Here is a 21,611-nt window from a genome sequence, read left to right on the forward strand (position 1 = left end):
GCAGTGGTGTGCCATTATCGAAAGAGCAGTAATCGTATCCCTGAAAAGTGTATCGCGTTCGCTGGTCGACTTTCGTCTTATAGGTGAACCGATCGCGGTCCATTACAGCGATAAAAAACCTATTCTAACCTAAAGAAGAGATGAATATAGACACGGATCGCAGGATAGATCGAGAGCGAAAGAGAGGGTATTATTGCCAGCTTCGCACACCATCGTGCAAAGGTGGATAAAGGCTGTAGCTCAGCGGAGATGAAGGCGGAAGGGAATTGAGGTGAGGTGGGGTGGGGCGGGGAAAAAGAGCGCGAGAGAGAAGGTGAGGAGAGGAGAGGAGGGCAGGGGAGGGGCAGGGGAGGGGAAAGAGGAGTAGAAGGATAGTGGTCGGCCATTACATTGTCCAGGAGAGAAACTCTCCTTGTGGCGGAGTAGTAACAGCGTTCATGGCGATGAAAACTGTGCATGTATGGTGTGATGGCCGTTGTATTGCACATGTAGATCCGTACAACCATACCTATACTCGCCGTGCCGTGGAGCACGGAGCAAAGAGAGAGAGAAAGGGAGACTGAGAGGAAGAGGAGAGAGACACAGAGAAGAGGACTCTACTACCCGTAGAGGCGATGGTTGGATAGCGGCCGGAGGAGGGAGGGAAGGAGAAGGAGGAGGAGGAGGAGGAGGAGGAGGAGAGGGGGTCATGGAGTGGTGTTCCCACGGTACGAGCCTGGCGCAGCCGTTCAGTATGCGGGTCAAGGAAAGGTTATGCTCCTCTGTGTGGCTCGCCGAGCCCACTAATACCATCCGCCGGTCGGCGGTGATGTTCGTTCGACCGCCCCGGTGCCGGCTGAAACACACCGTCGTCATCGTGCACCGTGTACAGAGTATAACACCGTATGACTCTACGGAGAAGACGGAGATGAGGATGAGGATCAAGACCGCGAGAAGAAGATCCTTGGATCATCGCGTGTTATACATGTTAGTATGTGGTAGATAGGATATCAGGTTGGAGAAGTGGGACTCCTTGCACCGCAGGTGTTACACGGTGTAGACTAATGATAAGCGTTTTCAAAATTTTTTCATCGCGATTGAACAGCGTTTTGGAATCGACGAGGAGAGAGCAACAATATTTTGGATAATTTTTTATGAACATTCGTAAGCGTTGGTATCTACCAAAATCAGAAAGGATGAATGCATGTTATATCAAGATTGTAAACGCGTGTTCAGTTACAGTCGTATGTAATGATAATTTTCGCCCCATTCTTACACAGTTGGAACATTTATATGCTTTGGACAATGAGATACTCGGTCCGCCACGCGAAAGATGAAGAAAAGCAAATGAAACTAAGACGATGAAATTTTTTCACTCCACTATCTCGCTTATGGTTAATCAAACGCAATTACAATTCGCGCTTTCGAGATCCTCTTCTGCGTGTTTCTCACCACTGTATAGGTATCATCAAGCCTCGAGTACACATTACCATATATTCAAAATACCTCTAATGGATTATTAGTTATTTGACATATACGTAAATACAAATTTTTCATGTCTGTCAATAAATATCAATTAAACGAACCAATCGTTTTCAACTGCTGATACAACATTGAACTTGAGTACAAATAGGCACGTGTGACTTTGCGTATGTGTGCGTGTAGTATACTAAAACGCGGAGAACATGCCTAGCCGTGTTTGAACGCGGGGTGGTTAAAAAGAGATATTATTTGTCAGAAATATGTAAATGGAGGGGGGCCGTTTATCCACGCGGAGTGAGCATAACATGAGAGAGAGAGATCGGACGGGTCTACGCCAATGGGGGGGGATAGTCGCGGTCGGGTCGCGCATCGGTATTCAGTTCTCATTCCGGTCCCCCCGATAGACTTGAAAAATTTCAATTAGCTGTTTTACCCCATCCATAGAACACACAGTCGCGTAGTTGGTTGTAGGTATAGGTGTACGCATCTAGGTGGATAACACACGACGCTGCACCACGATACAGTAAACACACGGAGGTAATTCAAATAGGGCCGATCCCACAACTCTCCGAAATCCCACGGTGCTGCAGGTGCCTCTGTACGCGGCATATACGTGTGTATATATGTATATTTATATATAGATATATGACGTCTGTACGTGCATAGACACCATCCCGCATACCATCACCGTCACTACCTATACCTGTATACCTGTGCAGGATAAATACCTGCGTACATACCTACATAACCGGTCGTTTATAGAACTTTATCGTTTTGTAATTCGTCGCGACAACCACGTCCGTCGTTCGTCCGTACATTCGGACCGAGGTTTTCCTCTTCCGCCGCGTCTACGTAATCCATCGTTCTGGATGGTCACGAGTGTCCCACGCGGTGGGGAATAATCGCAAATTCCAAAATCCGTACCGACACAGAATCGATAAAGAAAGGGACAAAATAAATAAATAAATTAAATTAAAAAAAAAAAAAGAAAGAAAGAAAGAAAGAAGAAACAACTCGAGGCAAAGATAAACCGATTTTAATAAAGTACCTCGTGAGCAAGGAAACAAAAAACAAGGACACGGAAATGAAATATGTTCGGCATGAAGGATCGGCGATTAGAACGATCAAGGGTGAGGTTCAAGATGACTATAGGAATCAGGGTTTTAGTGAAACAATTAAAATAAGTATACAGAACCGCGCGTCTCGGTGTCTGAATAGCCGTAGAAATCGGACAGACAGACATCAAAGCGTCAAGCAAGCACAAGCCCTGCGGAGAGCTAACGGGACAATTAACCCTGGCTCGGGTAATTAGATGATTGAGTTAACTCCAAACTTGGCCCGAACCTCTCTCGCCGCTGAGATTTATGTCTCCCGGTCGGCGCGCGTTGCGCGACGCTACGTACGTACCCTTTCTCTTTCTCTTTCTCTTTCTCTTTCTCTTTATCTCCGTCTCTTTATACCCCCCACCGCCATTTGACTCCCTCTCTTTCTCCCCCTCGCGACGCCCTCTGCACACGTTATAGGTATCGTATACGTACGTTACGTGCATTCGCGTACTATGGGTATAATACTTTGTACCGCTTGTAGGCTAACCCGTGAAATATTATACGTTATATATACGTTATGCACACGTATATACGTACATACGTGCAATACTCTCGAGGCGAACGGTTCCGAGCTGAGACCGTCTCGTCATCCTCTCTGCCGCTATGCAGTAATAGGTGGAATTAAAGGGGTGTCTATCTTCACCGAGCTGGATGTACTTACTACTTATAATACTGGGTGGTTGCGGCTTGCTGGTGCTTATAACTACTTGCAGTTCGCTTCGCTCTGCTCGATACGTTAGCTATATGCTGTAGATCCAAGACGTATTTATACAGCTACGGTTGGTAGTAGGTACGTACACGTGACGCGAGAAGAAGATGAGAAAAGTCTCTGTATACGAACGGTACAAACTGAATCTCTGCGTGTTTCTTTTACTTTAGATTTCGGACAAAGTTTCATTAACTTTTTTGCATACGATATTCGTGTCCGTGGTGTACATACAGGTATTCATGTAGGCAGGTTCAATGCGTTAAGCGTGTATACGGGAAAGGCGCCACAGCTACATCGGTATGTCACAGGACTGGTCAATCGGAGTACGTAGTTACTCGTGCATGTATGCATATTGTATAATACTCACATGCATTCGTTCGGCTGACTGCAGTGACCGTGCTGCTCGTCGCATCCCGGCAGACAGTGAGCTGTAACACAGAAAGAAAGAGATGCAAAGGTTAATTCAAGCGCTACGTGACATTTCGAGGCTGACGAAAGCACTGCTTCAATTTTCACGCCACTTCGTTCCCCAGCCCCATCCTCCTCTTTCTTCTATTCTCTTCGCCGTGCAGCGTCTCGCTCTCACGCTATTCACATACATTATCATCGTGATCCTCATCATCATCGTTATTATTATTATTTTTATAGCTTTCAGTGTCATTTCTCCGTATTTGTCTCTCGATCGGTATCCGACTGTCTCAACCGCTTGAGCCTGTACAAGGAAACGAATTGTACAAACAGGAGGTGTGTGCAAACGCGAGTGAACCTGGGCCGTTTGAATTGAAAATGATGTCACGCCAGAATCACCCCCGCTCATTATTTAGCCGCAAATATACTTCAAGACATTCCGTTGGCACTCTGCCACATCTTCGTACAAATTCAGTTTTGTGCAAATTGTATACAAAAATACACGAATATATGAAAGATGTTGAAAATAATGACCGGAATGTAAAACACCGAGGTATCTGAAGGCGTTGTGTCCGAAGCACTCATCATCACCTCGGATTGTCGAATTAAACTACAGTACATCATTAAAAATGACCAAATATAGTCGGGATACCTGATTTGGCGGATATTTGTGATGGAAGAAAAAAAAATATTTTTGTTTTTGGCTTCTCGACAATTTTTTATTCGAAGACGTATTTAGGAATTTATTATAGCACTGCGGGGAAGAAGATACCTACGGAATAATGCTGTTCGATAGCGAGACTGATTGCGAGTCGCGGCAACTTCAATGCGCGCCGGGGATAATCGCGGTCGGTTACAAGGGAAAGACGAGATCCTCACGACGACCTTGGGAGCTAAGTACACGGGACCGCTCGACTATTTTATTTATAGTCCATAGCGGCACCACGAACAACGACGACGACGACGACGACGACGATGAGACCGAAAAGACCGACGAAATCGCAAAAATTCCTTGCTGCTAACGCGAATACCTTCGTCGAGGATCGCGGTTGTTCTCTCTTCTCTTCTCTTCTCTTCTCTTCTCTTCTCTTCTCTTCTCTTCTCTTCTCTTCTCTCCCCTCAGTCTCGGGGCTTACCGGACGGGCCGCGCTCCTTGTCGGGTATGTCGAGGTATATGGAGAAGCGAAATCACATAAATTAACGTTGTCGGTAGACCGCGGGTATTCGAAACATTCCCAGTTTCGCGTCGTTTTAGGCAAATAACGAAACAAAAGATCGTAGCCGACGCTTCGCGAATCGCATATGTAAAAGTTTATCCGACGCTTGCCGAATTTCAAACTTACGCTGTAACGATAAATCCTCTAAATCGCGGACAGACATACGTCAGCTCCACGGTCGGTAATAAAGTACAAATTTTGCGATTCATCATCAATTATATACTGAATGTATCGAAAGTTTAATAATTATAAACTATAGACGCAATCTCTTTTGTACAAAAATTTTTGTTCATTCTTAGTGAAAAATTCTCGATTAAACGAAGAAAATTGATGAAATTGAAATCACGAGCTACGGTTGAGAATAAACTTTGAATCGATGAATGGAACCATCGTTATATCGTACAATGCCACCCTGCGCTGCGGCGTAAAATCCATAACTTTTGTGCGACGTATTGGTATTGTAATTTCCCCCAATTCCTCGAAACACCTTTTTCGAATCTCCCTCAAGTGTCACTGTTGCGTCGCCAGCGTCTCAGGTGTAAAATCCCTAAACCTTGCACGAAGGGCGATGAATAGCGGAAAGAAAATCTGCGACAGGAGGTTGGAATACCTGGTTTGTCTAAGATCATTGTAACGACGAAATCAGGGGACAGGGGGTTCGACACGAATCACACACCAAGGTCTCGGAGGAGGAGACCTGGAAACCGACAAAACCAAGCCGTACAGGAGAGCGTATCTGTCGCAGCTATAAGGTTGTAGGTAGAGGTACACGATTCTGTTCCTCCTCCGAGTCGTTGCAGCTGTTGTTAAAGCACCGACAGCTGTCCCAGCCAGGGCAGGCAGCGAGTCGAGTCGCCGTTCGTTCGATTGGCCGCGTTTTACCGAGGATGTATACAGAGTTCTGCAGCTGGTAGCCGCTGATCCGATGCACTCGGAACAACCCCTGCATGGGCGGCGAGCAACGAACCCCTAACCAGCGTCCGATCCCTCTCTTGCACCGAAATCGAAAACAAGGCCTTTCGCCAACCCCTGCAGCCTGAAACGTTCGTTCCTTTTCCAACCCTTCGAAATACTTACATGTGTGTACATGTGTACGGATGTATAACCGATCCGACGACTTTCCATCATTTAAATAATGACTCACATACTCGGATTACGGAGCGCTGGATGCGTGCTGCCGCCATAAGCTTGGGGCCTAACGACCAACCGACTGATCGCTCAATCCTCATCGCGTCCGAAGACCTGACCTGACTCAACGCTGTGATGTTCATCGCCGCACTGTAGTACGATCTCGATGATCGCGACGATAAAATGTCGCAGAGATGATTCTCGGCAGAGTTACAACGACGGAAATCGTGAGTCGATAATGTTTCGCCGGTTAATATTCCTCGACAATTTCATATCCTCGTCCTCCGCACAGTCCATTAACTCACATAAGAAATTATATCGCTGTGCGTCCGTGATATACGTACATGTATATACAATATATGTGGAATATACACGCAGAGGTATACACACACGGCATGTGTCGTAATTTGATCGGGATCGAGGAGAGTCCGCGAGGAGTCGGGGAACAAAGACAACAAAGTCGGGTTTCATCACCCGAGAATTGCAGAGGGACGAGAAGGGGGAGGAAGGAAGAAGATGAAGCGAAAGAGATGGTCGTAGGACGCGATGCAGCAAAGTGCACTCGCTAGGTATACGTATTATATGCGCGGATGATAGTGTAGGTAGGATACACCATAAGGTAACCCGAACCCCGGGGCGACGGCCGCAACGCGACGACGACGTAGAGAGAGGCGGTCCGCTTCCTTCCTGGTGCCGATTACGTCGTCCCGACTTCCGGAAATCAATTCGTACCCTCCGCCTCTTTATTTTTCTTTCGCCCCTGCGGTATCGTGCAGTAGAGAATCTGGACAATATCGACGAAGAATTTCTCCACGTTACGAATACATGAAAGTACTACGTGTGACAAGGATTACGATCGGATGTTTGGAAGTGTATTACATACTTGACCGCGTGTTTCTCCGCAATGCAACGGGTGGGTATACATTGTAGAAACGAATAAAAATTCCACCACCTCTCCGAAATGACGTTCGATCGATCCAAAGAGAAAACAGATCAGAACTGTAGGTGTATCTAGGTATGCGTACCTACGTCGAATAAGTTGGACAGAGATACCGGACGATGACAAAGTTACGTACGTGCATAATGTGCATACACATACAGTATATACGAACACACAGGCAATAAAAGACACAAAGAAAACCGGAGATAAACCGCGACAGGATTGAACAAGCCGAGAGAGTCTCGTGAGTTTTTTGGCGTTCGGATGATCGAGGCACGTCTGGATGTGGTCCATGGCATCCTATCTCCATCTCCTTCTCGTTTCACCGTCGTTCGCTTCGTCCTCCGAGTGTGCAGACGGGCCGCGATGTTATACACATCGCAATGCCTCGCTACAAAGTAAGAGAGAGAGAGAGAGAGGGAGAAAAAACGGAGGCTGTCCTGCACAACAACGGGCCCCAACTTCCAGGTGAGCGCGAAGAAGCTGGCTGGACTGCAGCGAGTAGAGGGTAGCAGAGAGAAGAGTTCGGAGGGCTGAGAAGGAGGGGAAGGTAAGGCAGTAGTAAGGCAGAGAGGCACCTACTATATAGACAGTGTAAAAAGAAGAACGAGGACGGGACTCGAGAGGTGGGAGGATCACCGGGCGTGGGAAGTACCGGGGAAAGATCCACAGTCAGCATCATCATCAGCAGCAGCAGCGTGAGCAGCAATACGCCTAAGCGGAATACCTACTACCGCTCCTCCTGCTCTCCCTGCACGATAGCTCACCTCAGTTCCTCACCGCAGAGAGTGCATCGCAGGATTTTTTTTTTTTTTTTTTTTTATTTTTGTTTACTTTTTTTCTTTTTTCATCGCAATCATAACGACGATAATCGTTCCGGCCGCAGCAATAAGTCGTCCGTAATCTCGTAACGACGGACGAAACGCCGTGACCGCAACTTAGTCAATGAACACGCGAACCGTTTAAACGCGAGCGCGAGCGCAGCGCGCACGCCCCCCACCATATCGCCATATCCCACCGCCAAGTGTCCCCCTCTTATATACTGTAAACTTCGCGTCGTCGTAACACACTGTACGTAACTATGCGGCCGATGATGACGAAGGGAGCCAGGACCCGAGAATGTGAAGTTGACGCAGCGCCGATAATGCGCGCGTTTCTTCAGGCTCTCCGAAGATATTCCTTAATCTTGTACTTACTCTTACTCTTACAATTTGATTCTACTTGCTCGATATAACAACTCACCGGTCGTGCAGTAGGAGTCCTTCCACCCTGCCAAGCAGACGCGTTCGCCGGTCGGACTGCAGCTGAAGTGACCGAATCCGTCGTCGCGGGGTCGGCAGAGGTTGACGCATCCGGCACCGTAGTAGTTAGCGTCGCATGTGACTCTGTACTCGTAGACCATCTTTGAGTGAGCGCTTCGATGCTCGTCGACGGTCCAGTTTGAACCAACGTCCAGCCACCTCTGGGTCGTTAGTCTCGTGATGAGAACTTTCTCTGAAACATTGGCAAAGAGAAAGGGGCCGATTGATTAGCGCGAAATGTAGGTGTATGATACAGGTACACGTGTATGCAAATGTAGGGACATTCGTGGTTCGAGCTTTGCATCCTCGAAACGACAACAACACGGAGATCTCGGTGAAACAAGGGCAGCCTCGCAGAGTTTATCCCATCCCTCGGGCGGGGGCATCCCCGGCTTCGAATCGCATGTGCAACGCAGCGGCAGCAGTCGAGGGTCTACCGGATGCGCCGCTGCGAGCGAGTGGAAGGTGCTTCCGTACGGCTGACCGCCCCGGGCTAACCGGCCGGTCTTTAAATCCTTCTAAAACGTTATTTTTCTCTCAAGAGTCGAGAATAAGAAGAATACGAAAAGGAAGGAGAAGAACAAGAAAATAGCCACAAAACCTTCGGGCAATATTTCGGACGGAGTTCCCATGCTGCCTCCTCGACGATAAGAAGAAAAATAAGAAGGAAAAGGAGGAGAAAGAGACGAAGACGAAGACGAAGACGAAGAAGAAGCGGTGGTGGTATACGGACCGATTAGCTCGCCGTGCCGCACAGTATAGCACGCCTATAATATACAGCCGGCTCGTATATAATAACTTTCCTCTCTTCTCTTTTCCTCAACAACACACCCAGTATACGTACGTACGCTATATACCTCTATTCCCGAATCGTCTGCCTTCGATCACACACGTACGTGCGTGAGCGAGTGAGCGAGAAAGTAAGTAAGTGCCGTTGCTGCTGTTGCTGCCGCTTTTGCTTCGGTATATAACTATATATAGCACGCAACTCGAAGCTGAAGAGTGCGTCTTAAAGATACCCCAAATTTCTGCCTGCTGCGTTGAACTTTGGTCGGTTGCCACCCCTGGCGCACTAGAGTCTAGACACTAACCGAGGCGATTTCGTAATAAAGAAGCTTGAACGCTGCGATGAACCAGACGTGAAACACCACCGCTCACTCAATTGCCGTTTCAATATCCTCACTCTCTACGGTGTCTTTGATCATTACCGGTTACTTTGCCCCAAATTCGCGATTACACAGATCTCGTTTGTCCGGAACAGATATGGCACTTGACGACATAATAGGTGCAAGATCGCGGTACAAGGAATCAGTACGACACTACCCTGAATTTTGTTCTATCATACCGTTAAAATTTTTTTAACAAATTCTTCCGCGGTTTGCGATAAAAAAAAAACTACTCTAATCGTATTGCACGATGAATAAGACTTGAAGTCTCAAAGAAGCTGAGACGCGTAACGGATGCACATTAGGCTGATATAATGTTGCGAGAAAAAGCGAGAGAGAGAGAGATAATGCTACCAGAGGCCGTAATGGCCCGACTCTGACTATCCAGAATAGGTATAAGGTAGTAAGTTTGCGGTTATCCGTGTAGACGTATACTATTAAACCGTTGCTGTGCGTTGTGTTATAATTTCACCAGGCATGGCACCGCAGCCTCTGAACCTGTATCAGCAGCGGCAGCGGCAGCAGGAGCCACTGAGACGATCAGGGAGGCTACGAGAGAGGGAGAGAGGGAGAGAGTTAAAGAGAGAAAGAGCGAGAGAGGAGAAGAAGGGGTCTGACTGGCCAGCCGTCGACCAATTATTGTTATTGTTATTATTACGGGTCGAGCAGAGAGGCAGGTGCGTCTTTGGGCCGAACGAACGACCCACCAGTCGGCAAGCCAGCCACGCTATCACTGTTCCCCATGTCAGTTTTTCCTGCACATTCGTGCGTTTCTCTTCTTACTTCCCTCTTTCTTCATCTCTCTCTCTCTCACTTACTCACTCGCTTGAAACGCCAACGTGCATACAGTATAATACAATTGTGCGTCCGGCGTAACACGAGCGCAAGGGTTAAAGCCGTCTTGTGCAATGCTCTCTGCATACGTATAAAGATCCTGAGTAAAAAGGCGCGTGCATCGTAATTATAATAGCAACGTATCGTGCACACCTGGTGTATATCATCATCGTGGTATATTTCGCGACAATACCGTAGGATGTTATTAATTTGGCAAAGATTTAACCTGCGTGTCGAATCAGGAAGTGCACAAGTTATCCGAGCAGTAAATTTCAACCGCTATCGAATCGAACGCACTTCTCCGCTGCTTCGGGTCTCGTTAACGAATCTCATCGCCCTCCTGTAACCTACTATATATACACACACACACATACACACACCCGTACAGATGTGATCGAGCGGGTTAATTATCATCCGAAACCAAAAGCTAACGGAATTCTCTGGCGTGGCACAGGTGTAGCTGCTTGTCATGACGCGCGCATGCCGTATGTGTGTACATATGCATATACATCCGTACACATCATCTTAAGCATGATTTCTTGTCGATCGTGGCGTCAACGGGTTACCTATATAACCCTAAATATACGACGATGTATAAAGACTAGAGGATAGAGGTGAAGGAAAAATAAATGAAAGAAGATAGTATAATAAAAGTAAGAAGAAAGATCTACGTGTGTATATATACATATGTATGTAAAAAGAATCCCCCTTTGACCCGACACGTTTCCGGGTATTTCAACCACACCACCACCTCTCTTCATTCAGTAATTAAGAGACCGGTGAAAGAGCGGATGTACGCCGCCATGCGTTACCTTTACAGATTTATTTCGCCCGTCAGACGCGGTACGTACATACATACGTGCATACACGCACACACACATATATATATATATAAAACGCTGTGCAGCAGAGATAAAGATAGAAAGATTGTAGAAGAGAGCAGAGGGGTAGGTACACACCTCAAGTACTCCCTGTTTCACTGATACTTATTCCAGGTGGGTTTTATATATAAAACCACGCGGCGATGGTTCCCTGCCCAGACAATTAATTAATTAAGGTGGTTAACGTTTTCCAAAGGTATATACAACACGCTGCTGATGTCTGTATTTCCGCCTGCGGTTAATTGGACCCGCGCTTGAACGTAGATCTATACACGTTCATAGGTCGTATCATTCATACAACACACTTCTCGTTGAATCAATTAGTTGAATATTTTCAAATAAAATTAATAACGTTGTAGTAAATCTCCCGCGTTATCATCCGATCATAATGAAAGATCGCATTGACTTTGCATTATACGATTTCAACGCTCTTAAAACTCCCACCCATCGGTTTCCTGTCATTCTATACCTACGCGGGGGTTATAATACGCGTGTATTATACTTCTTGATTATAATTGCAGCTCGGTAATTTCATAAATTCTACATTCGCGAGTCGGAAAACTCGAGGTCACACCCACCGAGTGCAATGATACAAAGTTCAGATTGTACTCGCACGATACGTACAACAATATCCTCATTTAATTAAACATCCTACCTATACCTAAAGACCGTTAAGTAGAGTCAGCAGCTTGTTGTTACAGGTGTCGCGTATAACGTGTCATAAAGAGCGCAACGCGAAGCGTCAAAGTATCCTCAGGGAGTAAAGCTTACAGGCAGTGATTGACCGTCCGTTCGCACCCGGGGGTAAAGTTAATGGTTCGACAAACACGAACGAGGAAGCCGTTGACGTGGGGCAATCGACGGAAGAGGGTCCGTCTCCTCGGGCCCCTTTCCCCATATCGTTCCTCCGTGCCCTTGGCCATCGCCGGTACCGCAGATATACGTACGGCCAAAGCCTTCCTTACTTCCTCCCCGGCCGCTTCGAGCTGTATAAAACCGTGAACCCTGTTCCGAACCGTATAGGATGTATCCACTGTGGTTCGGTGTCGGGTTTCGCCACTACAAGAGCAAACGTACCTCCGAGTTAACCCCCTTCCCCCGACGCACACACTCTCGTCTCTATGACACTCTGCCGCAGCAGCGTTCCCCGGGGATACCGGGATATATACATGGAACTCGCTATACGGTTACACAGGAAGGAAACACTAGGCACCCTTTCGACGAGACCGACCGTAAACTGTCGTGTAGGTATAACGCGAAGATCGTCGCGCAGCGTTGTTAAAACGGGTGAAAACGGTGAAAACGGTGAAAACGGCGTGTGGCAGAAATCCGAAGTTATACGCGAGTTGTTTCATTTTTAACTCGAACTTTGACATTTTTTGTATCATCCATATTGTTTAAAATATTTCTCGTTTCACTGGAAACAAAGTTTTTCGACAATTTTTCAACACGAAAAATTAATTCGAAACCGTTCGTATATACTTGAAATTATAAATTAAGTACGTGCTAAAATGGGACAAATTACGATATTTAATTTATATTTTAAATTTGTGTATCAGATATCATTCATCGAAATCTTGTGAACAGTTTCGAAGTTACACTGTGTAGAACTCGTAGAGAAACATTGTTTCGAGTTAAAAATGAGTGCAGCGGTTAAACTTGATTACAAGAAACTTTGTCAAAACAGAAATTTCAACGAGGATGACAATATAATATAATCTACTAACTTATGCTAGTCAAAACTCTGCTTTAAAAATAAACCGCATCGGGATGCAACGAGTCCTTCTTAAGATACTTACAATTAGATCATTTTAGGATTTTTGTCCGAGGATTAATCAAGCGTCTGCTCACATAGATTGATTCGCGAAAAGATTTTCGACCGCGTGATTTTTATCAGTACGAAGCCTCTGAGCGTTCTCTTTCAATTTCTGGATGTTTTTTTGGGTTTCGACCTGCAGGGTCGGGGTTCGGGGTTCGCGGCGTCTGGCGAATGTCGGGCACACCATCCAGCGCCGACCGGAAGTTGCGTCTTGGCTGTCGAACCCGGGGACGGTGTGCTAGCTCGAGCGTCTGTCCGCGGCGCGCGCGCCTCGCTCCTCTACACTCGCCACTGCGCATGGCCATAGCCATGGCCATAGCCATAGCCACGGGGCCAGCTGGCCCACACATGCCGTGCGGGTTCGCGTTCCTCGTTTTTAAACCCGCGCCGCAAGTCTCTTCCGTACCCCTTTCGTGCCGTCAGCTATAGCTGTAAGCCTCAAGCTCGAGGCCCAAATTTTTTTAACCTCCATCGGCGAGTAATGAGGTCAAAAATTGGTAGAACGTTAATTACACCAAAGGCGGAGAGACGGTTAAAAATCAGAAGATACAGTCAAAGAGGTATAAAGAGATTGTTGGAACATGTGAGAAAAAGGCACTGGTCGTTTACGATCGTGCTTGTTTTTTTCAATCTGCCCGGCTTCTTTCGGTTCCTTCCTTACAATTATGCATTACAGGTAATTAAAGTAGTGAAAGTTTCGTCGCGATGTAACGATGATAAACTTACCAGGATGCGTGGAATTGTCCGTGTCATGGTATGCCTCCACTATTAGCGAGAAGGTGCCCTGAAAATCAAAAGAAAGAAGCATAAAGATTAAACATTCATTTTGTTACATGATCAAAGGTTGAAAAAAAAACCATAAATAAAAAAAAAAAAAAAATAAATAAAAAAAAAGCGGCATAATTTTTCAACCAACAAAACTTATTACATGTGATATACGCGTAAAGGTAAACGTTATTCGCGCCTTGGTGACAGCAGCTGCACGATAGGTACATACCTACATATGTACAGAGATGTGCACGATACCCCTTTGAGGCAAACGTCCAAGCGTGCCGTTTGTAATTAACGACAAAACGAACCGTTTCTAGCCGACGTGTAGGTATGTACATTGTGCGTACTATGCACAGGCATGTAATATACGGCAAGGACTATACATATACTATAAATAAGCACATAGTAGCAGGACGTGCACCTGGCCGACGTAACGAGACACACGTCAACCCCCGGGGTAGCTGCCGAGCGAGCCTGGGGCAGGGCCGATTTGCCTCAAGTATTATACAAGGGGTTCCTCGAGTGGGAGGTGCAAACAACCGGCGAAGAGCCGCGAGCGAAAACGGGGGCGGCCGGTCCAAACAATCGTTATAAATCAGTTTATAAGTCTTTGAGGGATTTCAGACGCTGAGTATTCCTGCTTTTTTCTTGCCGCGAGAGAGAAAGAACGAGCGGCATACATACAAACTTGTCTAAATTGAATAGAACACCTCCACCCCCCCCCCCCCCCCCCACCCCACCCCCCACCCCGCAGAAGAGAAGAAAAAAAAAAGCGGCCCAACAAGCACGTAAAGCAACGTAAATTTTACAAAAACCGCGCCAAGCAAACCGCATATAATCAACCATTTACACGCGTATATCCCCATCAACGAAATTGCTAAATTACAACGGACTAAAAAAATATTCGCACGATATGCAGTTTCAACACGCAAACCGTATTGTGTACAAACATATCTCCTGCAAGCCAATGATCATCCCGCGGATAATCGTCAAAAATTCATTCCCTGTTACAGCTTCGCGGTAACTGCAATTAATCCGTCTTATAATTTGAGCTTTAAAGTAGTATATTGAGCGGGGTATAACGAATTTTATTGCAAAACGAACAAACGATATTTCCGTACATAAATTAATTTATTCGCGGAAAAGGGGGGAGTCGAGTTCGCGGTTCGTTCAAACTCCCAAATCGTCGTACAATTATCCGTGAAGAGAAAGGAAGAAAAAAATAAAAATAAAAATAAAAATACTGCTCGGGTGTCGGGAGTAGAAGAAACGAGAAAAGATGCTAGACGAGGTGAAGGTGAGGTGAGGTGAGGTGAGGTGAGGTGAGAGGAGAGGAGAGACTGGAACAGGTGATTCGTGCATGAGCAGGTCGAGAGGCGAACAGGTAGTCGGCCGGTCTACTAGGTCCAGCCTAGCCGATGCAGGACACGTAACTAGCTGATGTGTATATTTTTAGATAGATCTGTCTCGCGTCCCGACCCCGCGGCTCCGGCACCTTCTCCCCCTTCCCCCTTCCCCCATCACCCCGCCACATCCTAACCCCGCGTTGTTCTCTCACAGCGGTCAAGAGCAGTCGAGCATTCGTGTATTACAAGTGTGTGCATTCACCGCGTTGCGTTAAGCGTTACACATTCGGAGAGACGACACGTGACGATGATCGGCGTTTATGGTTACAGCCACCTGCAGGCGGGGGAGAGGAGGGGCTGAATGATATATATAAAAAAAAAAAAAAACAAACAAAACAAATTAAAAAAAACTAACAAATCAGCAGAGAAGTTCAGGGGATATATATCCTGGACGCAGACTGACTGACATCGGCTATAATACGCAACTAACTAATCGAAACGATCAGCTTGTACGTGTGTAAAAAGTCCTGGGTTTAAATTCCGCGAGATATACCGTAGGGTATAATTTATCAGGAGACAAATGAAACGGCCGGCAAAATACGTACTCCGCTACCCGTGCACTGCATATATATATTCTACGTGCAGTGTTCAGGAACCACCGCGATACTTTATGGCACGGGTATAGGTATGTGTAATATGTATATGTTGTGTGCATGCGCGCGAGCGCATACCGAGGATCAGAGGTACGCGAATTAAGCCCACAACAAGTCCACCGAATATTATATGATACAATATAATATAATACAATATAATATGATAGAATATGCATATGTGTAGTTACGTATTACACGAGGATTGTACGTATGCATGCGCGCGTGTGTACAAATTTGATATTGATAAGTGAATTATAAAAACAGAAGAAGAAGAGAATTACACCGAAAATTGTTCGCGGAATATCGCGATCGTCGCGTGAATACGAAGTGGAGTGGAGTGCCGGTTTTGTTTTTGAGAGAATGCCGCCGCGCGGTTTAGAATCGGAGGAAAGAGATTACGCGAGAAATTCGGAAAGAGAGAGTGGGAGAGAGAGAGAGAGAGAGAGAGACGAGTACATTCAAACGATACGTAAAACGAGAGAGGTAAAAAAGAGAGAAGCACAGTAGGCGAAGAAGAAGAAGAAGATGAGGAAGCACAGAATCGCGCAGGGGAGATGAGGAGAGGGAGAGTGAGAGAGAGAGAGTGAGAGGGAGGGAGGAATCGGTCGGGAGCCGGGAGTCGGTTCCCACGGCTGCGCAGCATACCTCCTCCTCTCTCTCCCGTTCCCCGATCCGTTCTTCTAAGCCGAAGCCTCCGCAGCGGCGCTGAGTTCTCTGGCTCTCTGGCTCTCTTCCCTTTTCCGTCTCACTCTCTCTCTCTCTCTCTCTCTTTCTCTTTCTCCCTCCTTTTCTCTGGCACGCTCTCTCAAACGCGGCGATAGCACACAAGCTCTCGGAGCCCCCCCGGACGATTCTGACGCGCGTGTATTAAATCTTACCTCCCCGAGTGTGCGTGTCCTTACTTGCGTGTGCGTGCGGAAAGAAGTTGGTCCTCCGTCTGTCTGCGACTCGACGTCGCGAAGAGGAAAAGAAGAAGGGGATCGAGATACCTGGGGTTATACGGAGGAAGAAAGAGGATCCAGGTAGAGAGAGCGAGTCTTTTTCTTTCTCTTTCTTTCGAGTTCACCTATATATGTATGGTATATATGTTTAAATTGTAATACACGTGTACAAAGTATTTCGTACGTACATCTTTAACGTATTTATCACATGTACGTATGGCTCAGTTTCAGAAAAACGTAACGAATTCTGTATTACTTTCACAATCCGATTCCTATCTGCCAACTAAACCCTATTGTAGGTCGTGTTTGTATAATATCTACCCCTCTCTTTCCCTCTCTTTCTAATACCGTTCTCTATCACACCTGTTTGTTCAATATTGCCACGAAAAATAAAAATGAAACCTATCTATTTATTTATCTATCTACCTTTCTTTCTTTCTCCAATTTCCCAGTATCCAATTGATACTTTGAACGTAAATTATGTTATTGCGATAATATATACATATATATATATATATCTGTACGTAATTATACTTCCATACTTGACAAACTGCGCGGATCGTAAAAAATCTAAATTCTCATCCCACTCTCTCTTCAAACCGATCGTTGTACATAGAATGAATATATATATAGAAAAAAGTTTGTAAGTATACATTAAATGAAGAAAAAAGTCCAAATCCCCATTAATCGAAAAAATATCAACCGAACTTGATACACACAGAATTGAGAAGAAACGCGGAAGGATCAGCGGTACAAGAAGCGACGGTGCGTGGCAGGGATCGCAGGTATCAGCTGATACCTGTCAGATGACCGGAGGTGAAGTGGAAGGGGAATAGTAAGGGGGAAGGGGAAGTGGGAGGGGGATCGACGACCACGTGTCGCGCCCCGAGACACAAATGTATTACCATTCATTCAGTCGTTACGTCATCCGGGTTTCATTCTAAACTTGACGACCTATTTTTAGGCCTTTCCTGCACGTATGCATGCGGTATATATTATGTGTGAATAATCTGTATCGGTGTGCGTACATATATACGTATAATATACGTCTATACACGCATAATATACATATAATGCACTGTACATAATCTGTCGAAGGATGTTAAGCGCTACTGTTGTGTTCCTTACTCTGCCCTCCCCCTCCGCCCTTTCCTCTTCCTTTTTCCGCATCATGTAGCAAGCACTGTCGCGACCGCGTGTTAAATCTTAACATTTAATTTACATATGCGAACGCATATTACCGAGAAAGATACGCGCGCATCGTTTAAAGTCATGTCAACTTTTGAGACACATGCGTGCGTTTCTTTTTTCTTCACCGCTTTAGCGCGTGACTTTCCCTGCTGTTTTGCTACGCAGCAGCGGCAACATTCGCAAAATATACCTACATATATTCAGTATGACGTTTTTTTTTTCTTTTTATTTTTGCGGAATCATTCCTGCAGTTTTTCCAAAGACTTTGTCACAATTCTAACAACCCCGATTGTGTATTTCTTTCCCTCAATCTTTCTCTCCTCCGTTCCTGCCTAAATTCCCAGCCAAGAAACCGTCTCTTTTGTCAAGGAATTGAATGGAGGAGTCGCGTAGTCGTTCGGCAAGGAGGGTATAAAGTACAAAAGAAGAATGCGAGGAAGGAATTTTCGCGAACACAACAAAAAAAAAAGAAAGAAAAAAAAAGAAAAACGCAAACAAAAAATAAAAGGAACAGAGAGGGAGAGGGAGAGAAAAAAAGAAGAAAAGTACGCATCGTTAGGCATTCAAGGTATATCCATTCACAAGAATTCCAAAAGCACCGAAATCCTCAGGTTTGGTGAAAAAATGTCAACGCATCGCGCATATTCGCGCACGTTAAAAAAAAACCAAAGGTAAAAGTAGGAGGCGAGGAAACAGAGGCGCGTTGCATTCGACATGTTGCGTTACAACGTTACAGGTATGTATATAGGTATAAAACAACGTACCTACGTGTGCACTGCACTACACATTATAGACGTCATATATATATATATATATATATATATATATATATATATATATACATATACATATATACACATAGAGGGTATAGGATCGCGTGTAATTTATGCTAAGCGTTTCGCGGACCGGCCGGCCATTCATCTGTTCCTCAAACTCGCGTTTGAGACGCGAATCACGCAGCCGTCGGGCGTGGGACCAGGTTGTCCCGGCGTCCTTCCCTCCCCCTCCCTCTCCCGCCCCCACCCCCACTCTCTTTCTTTCTCTCTCTCTCTCTCTCTCTCTCTCTGGGCTTCGTTCGCCGCGTGTCTCTATGTAATGAGGATGTATGTATGTATGTACGCATGTACGTATGTACAGAGTTTATAGTAGCCTCGAATAATCCCGTCCACCACGCTATGTATCGCATCGCAATATGTAAGTATAAGGTATATGATACGAGATATGACAGCGGCACGCGATCGTGCCTACCTCTGCGGAAGAAGCAGAAGAAACAGAAAAAGCAAAAGAGGAGGAGAAGGAGTAGGAGGAAGAAGAAAAAGAAGAGAAGAATTAACCTGCAAGAGGAGCATCATATTCGTCGGCAAAAAAAAAAAAAAAACACAAAGAGCTACGTACAATATCGGTAAGCTTCCTCGATCCCTCAATGCTGAGGGAAGCTCAGGGATTTACGACTCGAGGGCAGCTGTAAGAGAAACACCGCCGCGATCAGCGATTTCAGGTATATATTTCAGGTTAAAGGTGGTGTCTGCAGACACGCCGGGAAACCTTGATTAAACGATCAAACGCAACGTGCAATTTTCACTGTAGTTTTTAAACGAAAAGACATACCGTTTGCTTTTATTTATAAGGCAGGTATAACGTATTTGTTTCTACGGAAGATAACTGCATGAAATTTTTTCAATTCTTTCACAATTTTTTTTCTTCTTTTTTACCTCATCGATACAGGGAGATTGCAAAATATTTCTTCATTCATTCGTATACGGTATTTTTTTATTATTCGTATAACTACATAAAAGTGTACGATATAACATGCGAAAGACGAGGCGATGATGTTACTGCATGGGGTATATAATTAGTATAATATACCGTTCCAATTAATTCATACCGCACGTGGTACGTCGCCAATTAAGCTACAGAGAGCAAAAGAGAGAGAAAGAGAGAGAGAGGGAGAAACAGATCCGTAATCATAATCCGTGCATGTGTGGCAAAAAGCTAGTCTAATTGGTTTACGTTACAACGGAAATCAACTCGCGACCCAAGCCTCGCGCGATACACGCACCATGACATTATAAAGGCGCAAGTACACTGTGAAAAGCTTTGCAATTAGACGAGATCATACAAAAACTTTCACCGTCTCATTCCTTAAATCGATTAAAACAATTTATATTTTGTCTCCAAAGATATGTATTTATAGCAAATTCAACAAAATATTGAAATCAAATATTATTGACAACGAGGCATGCTTATTATACACGTCCCAAAAATGTCTCGAACATCTTCCCTCGCGGTTTTCTACCCTACCTCATACAGTTATCGATAATCAAGCCTGCGGCAAGTTAAACGTTAACATTGGCGAAAGCTCGATGTAGTTGATCAAACCGAAGCGATGGACCAAGTGCGTCACGCGCATAATATATATAAATATGTACGTATAGGTGCCGAGGAACGACAAGGGTGCCATATGGGTTGGTAAATTTAACTCGCGAGCTCGGCGAGCAAAAGAGAAAGAGAGAAAGAGAGAAAGAGAGAAGAAGAGAAGGGCCTCGGGGGCCTGACAAAAGCGCCTCTGCCCACCAAGCCATCTGCCACCGGGGGCTCTCCTCTTGTTGCTGCAGGAGAGCATTACAGGCAGCAGCAACAGCAGCACCAGCAGCGATGGAGCACAGAAGGACGGTGTTGTTGCACGATAGGATACGCAATGTGCAGTGCAGTGCAGTGCAGTGCAGTGCATGGCATGGCATGGCATGGCGGGAGGGAGACAAGTGCTTTGCGACTATGCACGGTACACAATACATAACGTACACGGCTTGCTCTTGCGATCCTCTCCTCTTTTCCTCTTTTCCTCTTCTCGCGCGCGCACCATCTGTCAGTTAGTCTAACATCAGACGCGGTGGAAAGACGAGAGAGCTACCGAACGATTCGTTCTTTGTTTTTTGACCAAGCCTATTTGCAATCCAACTGCACTTACAAATTGTAAACTTTATTCATCCGTTGCGTAGATTTTTAATTTTTTAAACAGTTTCACAGCATTCACAAGTTTAGGAATAGTAAGGAAAGCGAGTGATTTTATTACACGCGTGTACGCGTTCCTGTCGATGTATATGTATTTATTTATTTATTTATTTATACATTTATTCATTCATTTATTCATTATACGATTTTGCTGAATGCGCACGTCGAAAAACTCTCGTAACGCCGATAAATCACTCTCTCGCGAGAGAGACAGACAGACGGAGAAAACGAGATATTGAGTGAGCTATATATAATACTTGCAATATATGATTCGTTGCAACAGACGCGCGCGGTTTTTAATTGACGTGGTTTATTTATTAAAATCTGCGAGACGTCAATTATCGGTCAACGGTAATAGTTAAGAGGCTTAAATGTATACCTACGTACAGTATGTATACAACAAATACATATATATATGTTAACGGATATTAACGGGTATACGCTATACTTACAACATACCGATACGCGGAATCTCTTGAAACTTTGAAAAGAAATAAAGAAAGAAGAAGAAAAAGAAACATCGCTAGTCTATACATTTATATTTTAAACTTTTTCGTGGATATTTAATTTATTTCTTTGTTTTTTCGTTTGAAACACGCTCAATGCTCGACGGCACGTAAGAAAATTGATGTATGCGTCACGCGTGTTCACATGCATAGGTATATACAGATATACGCCTGTATATATCCGCGACATTACGACTGTAATTCTAAATTTTACAATCCAA

At 45.2% G+C, this 21,611-nt stretch overlaps 1 protein-coding gene across 3 annotated transcripts in view; it reads right to left on the bottom strand.

Annotated features, from left to right (window-relative positions):
- LOC124302318 (neurogenic locus protein delta) overlaps positions 1–21,611 on the bottom strand; it is an 81,532-nt gene that overhangs the window by 2,083 nt on the left and 57,838 nt on the right. For all 3 annotated transcript variants that reach the window (XM_046758359.1, XM_046758358.1, XM_046758360.1), the window contains exons 3-5: positions 13,697–13,754; positions 8,212–8,463; positions 3,644–3,704 (exon numbers count right to left, since the gene is read on the bottom strand). In XM_046758359.1, coding sequence (XP_046614315.1) covers positions 3,644–3,704; positions 8,212–8,463; positions 13,697–13,754 — 371 coding nt within the window. The remainder of the gene's footprint in view (positions 1–3,643; positions 3,705–8,211; positions 8,464–13,696; positions 13,755–21,611) is intronic.

This window comes from Neodiprion virginianus, chromosome 4 (genome assembly GCF_021901495.1).
Source record: "Neodiprion virginianus isolate iyNeoVirg1 chromosome 4, iyNeoVirg1.1, whole genome shotgun sequence".
Taxonomy (NCBI): domain Eukaryota; kingdom Metazoa; phylum Arthropoda; class Insecta; order Hymenoptera; family Diprionidae; genus Neodiprion; species Neodiprion virginianus.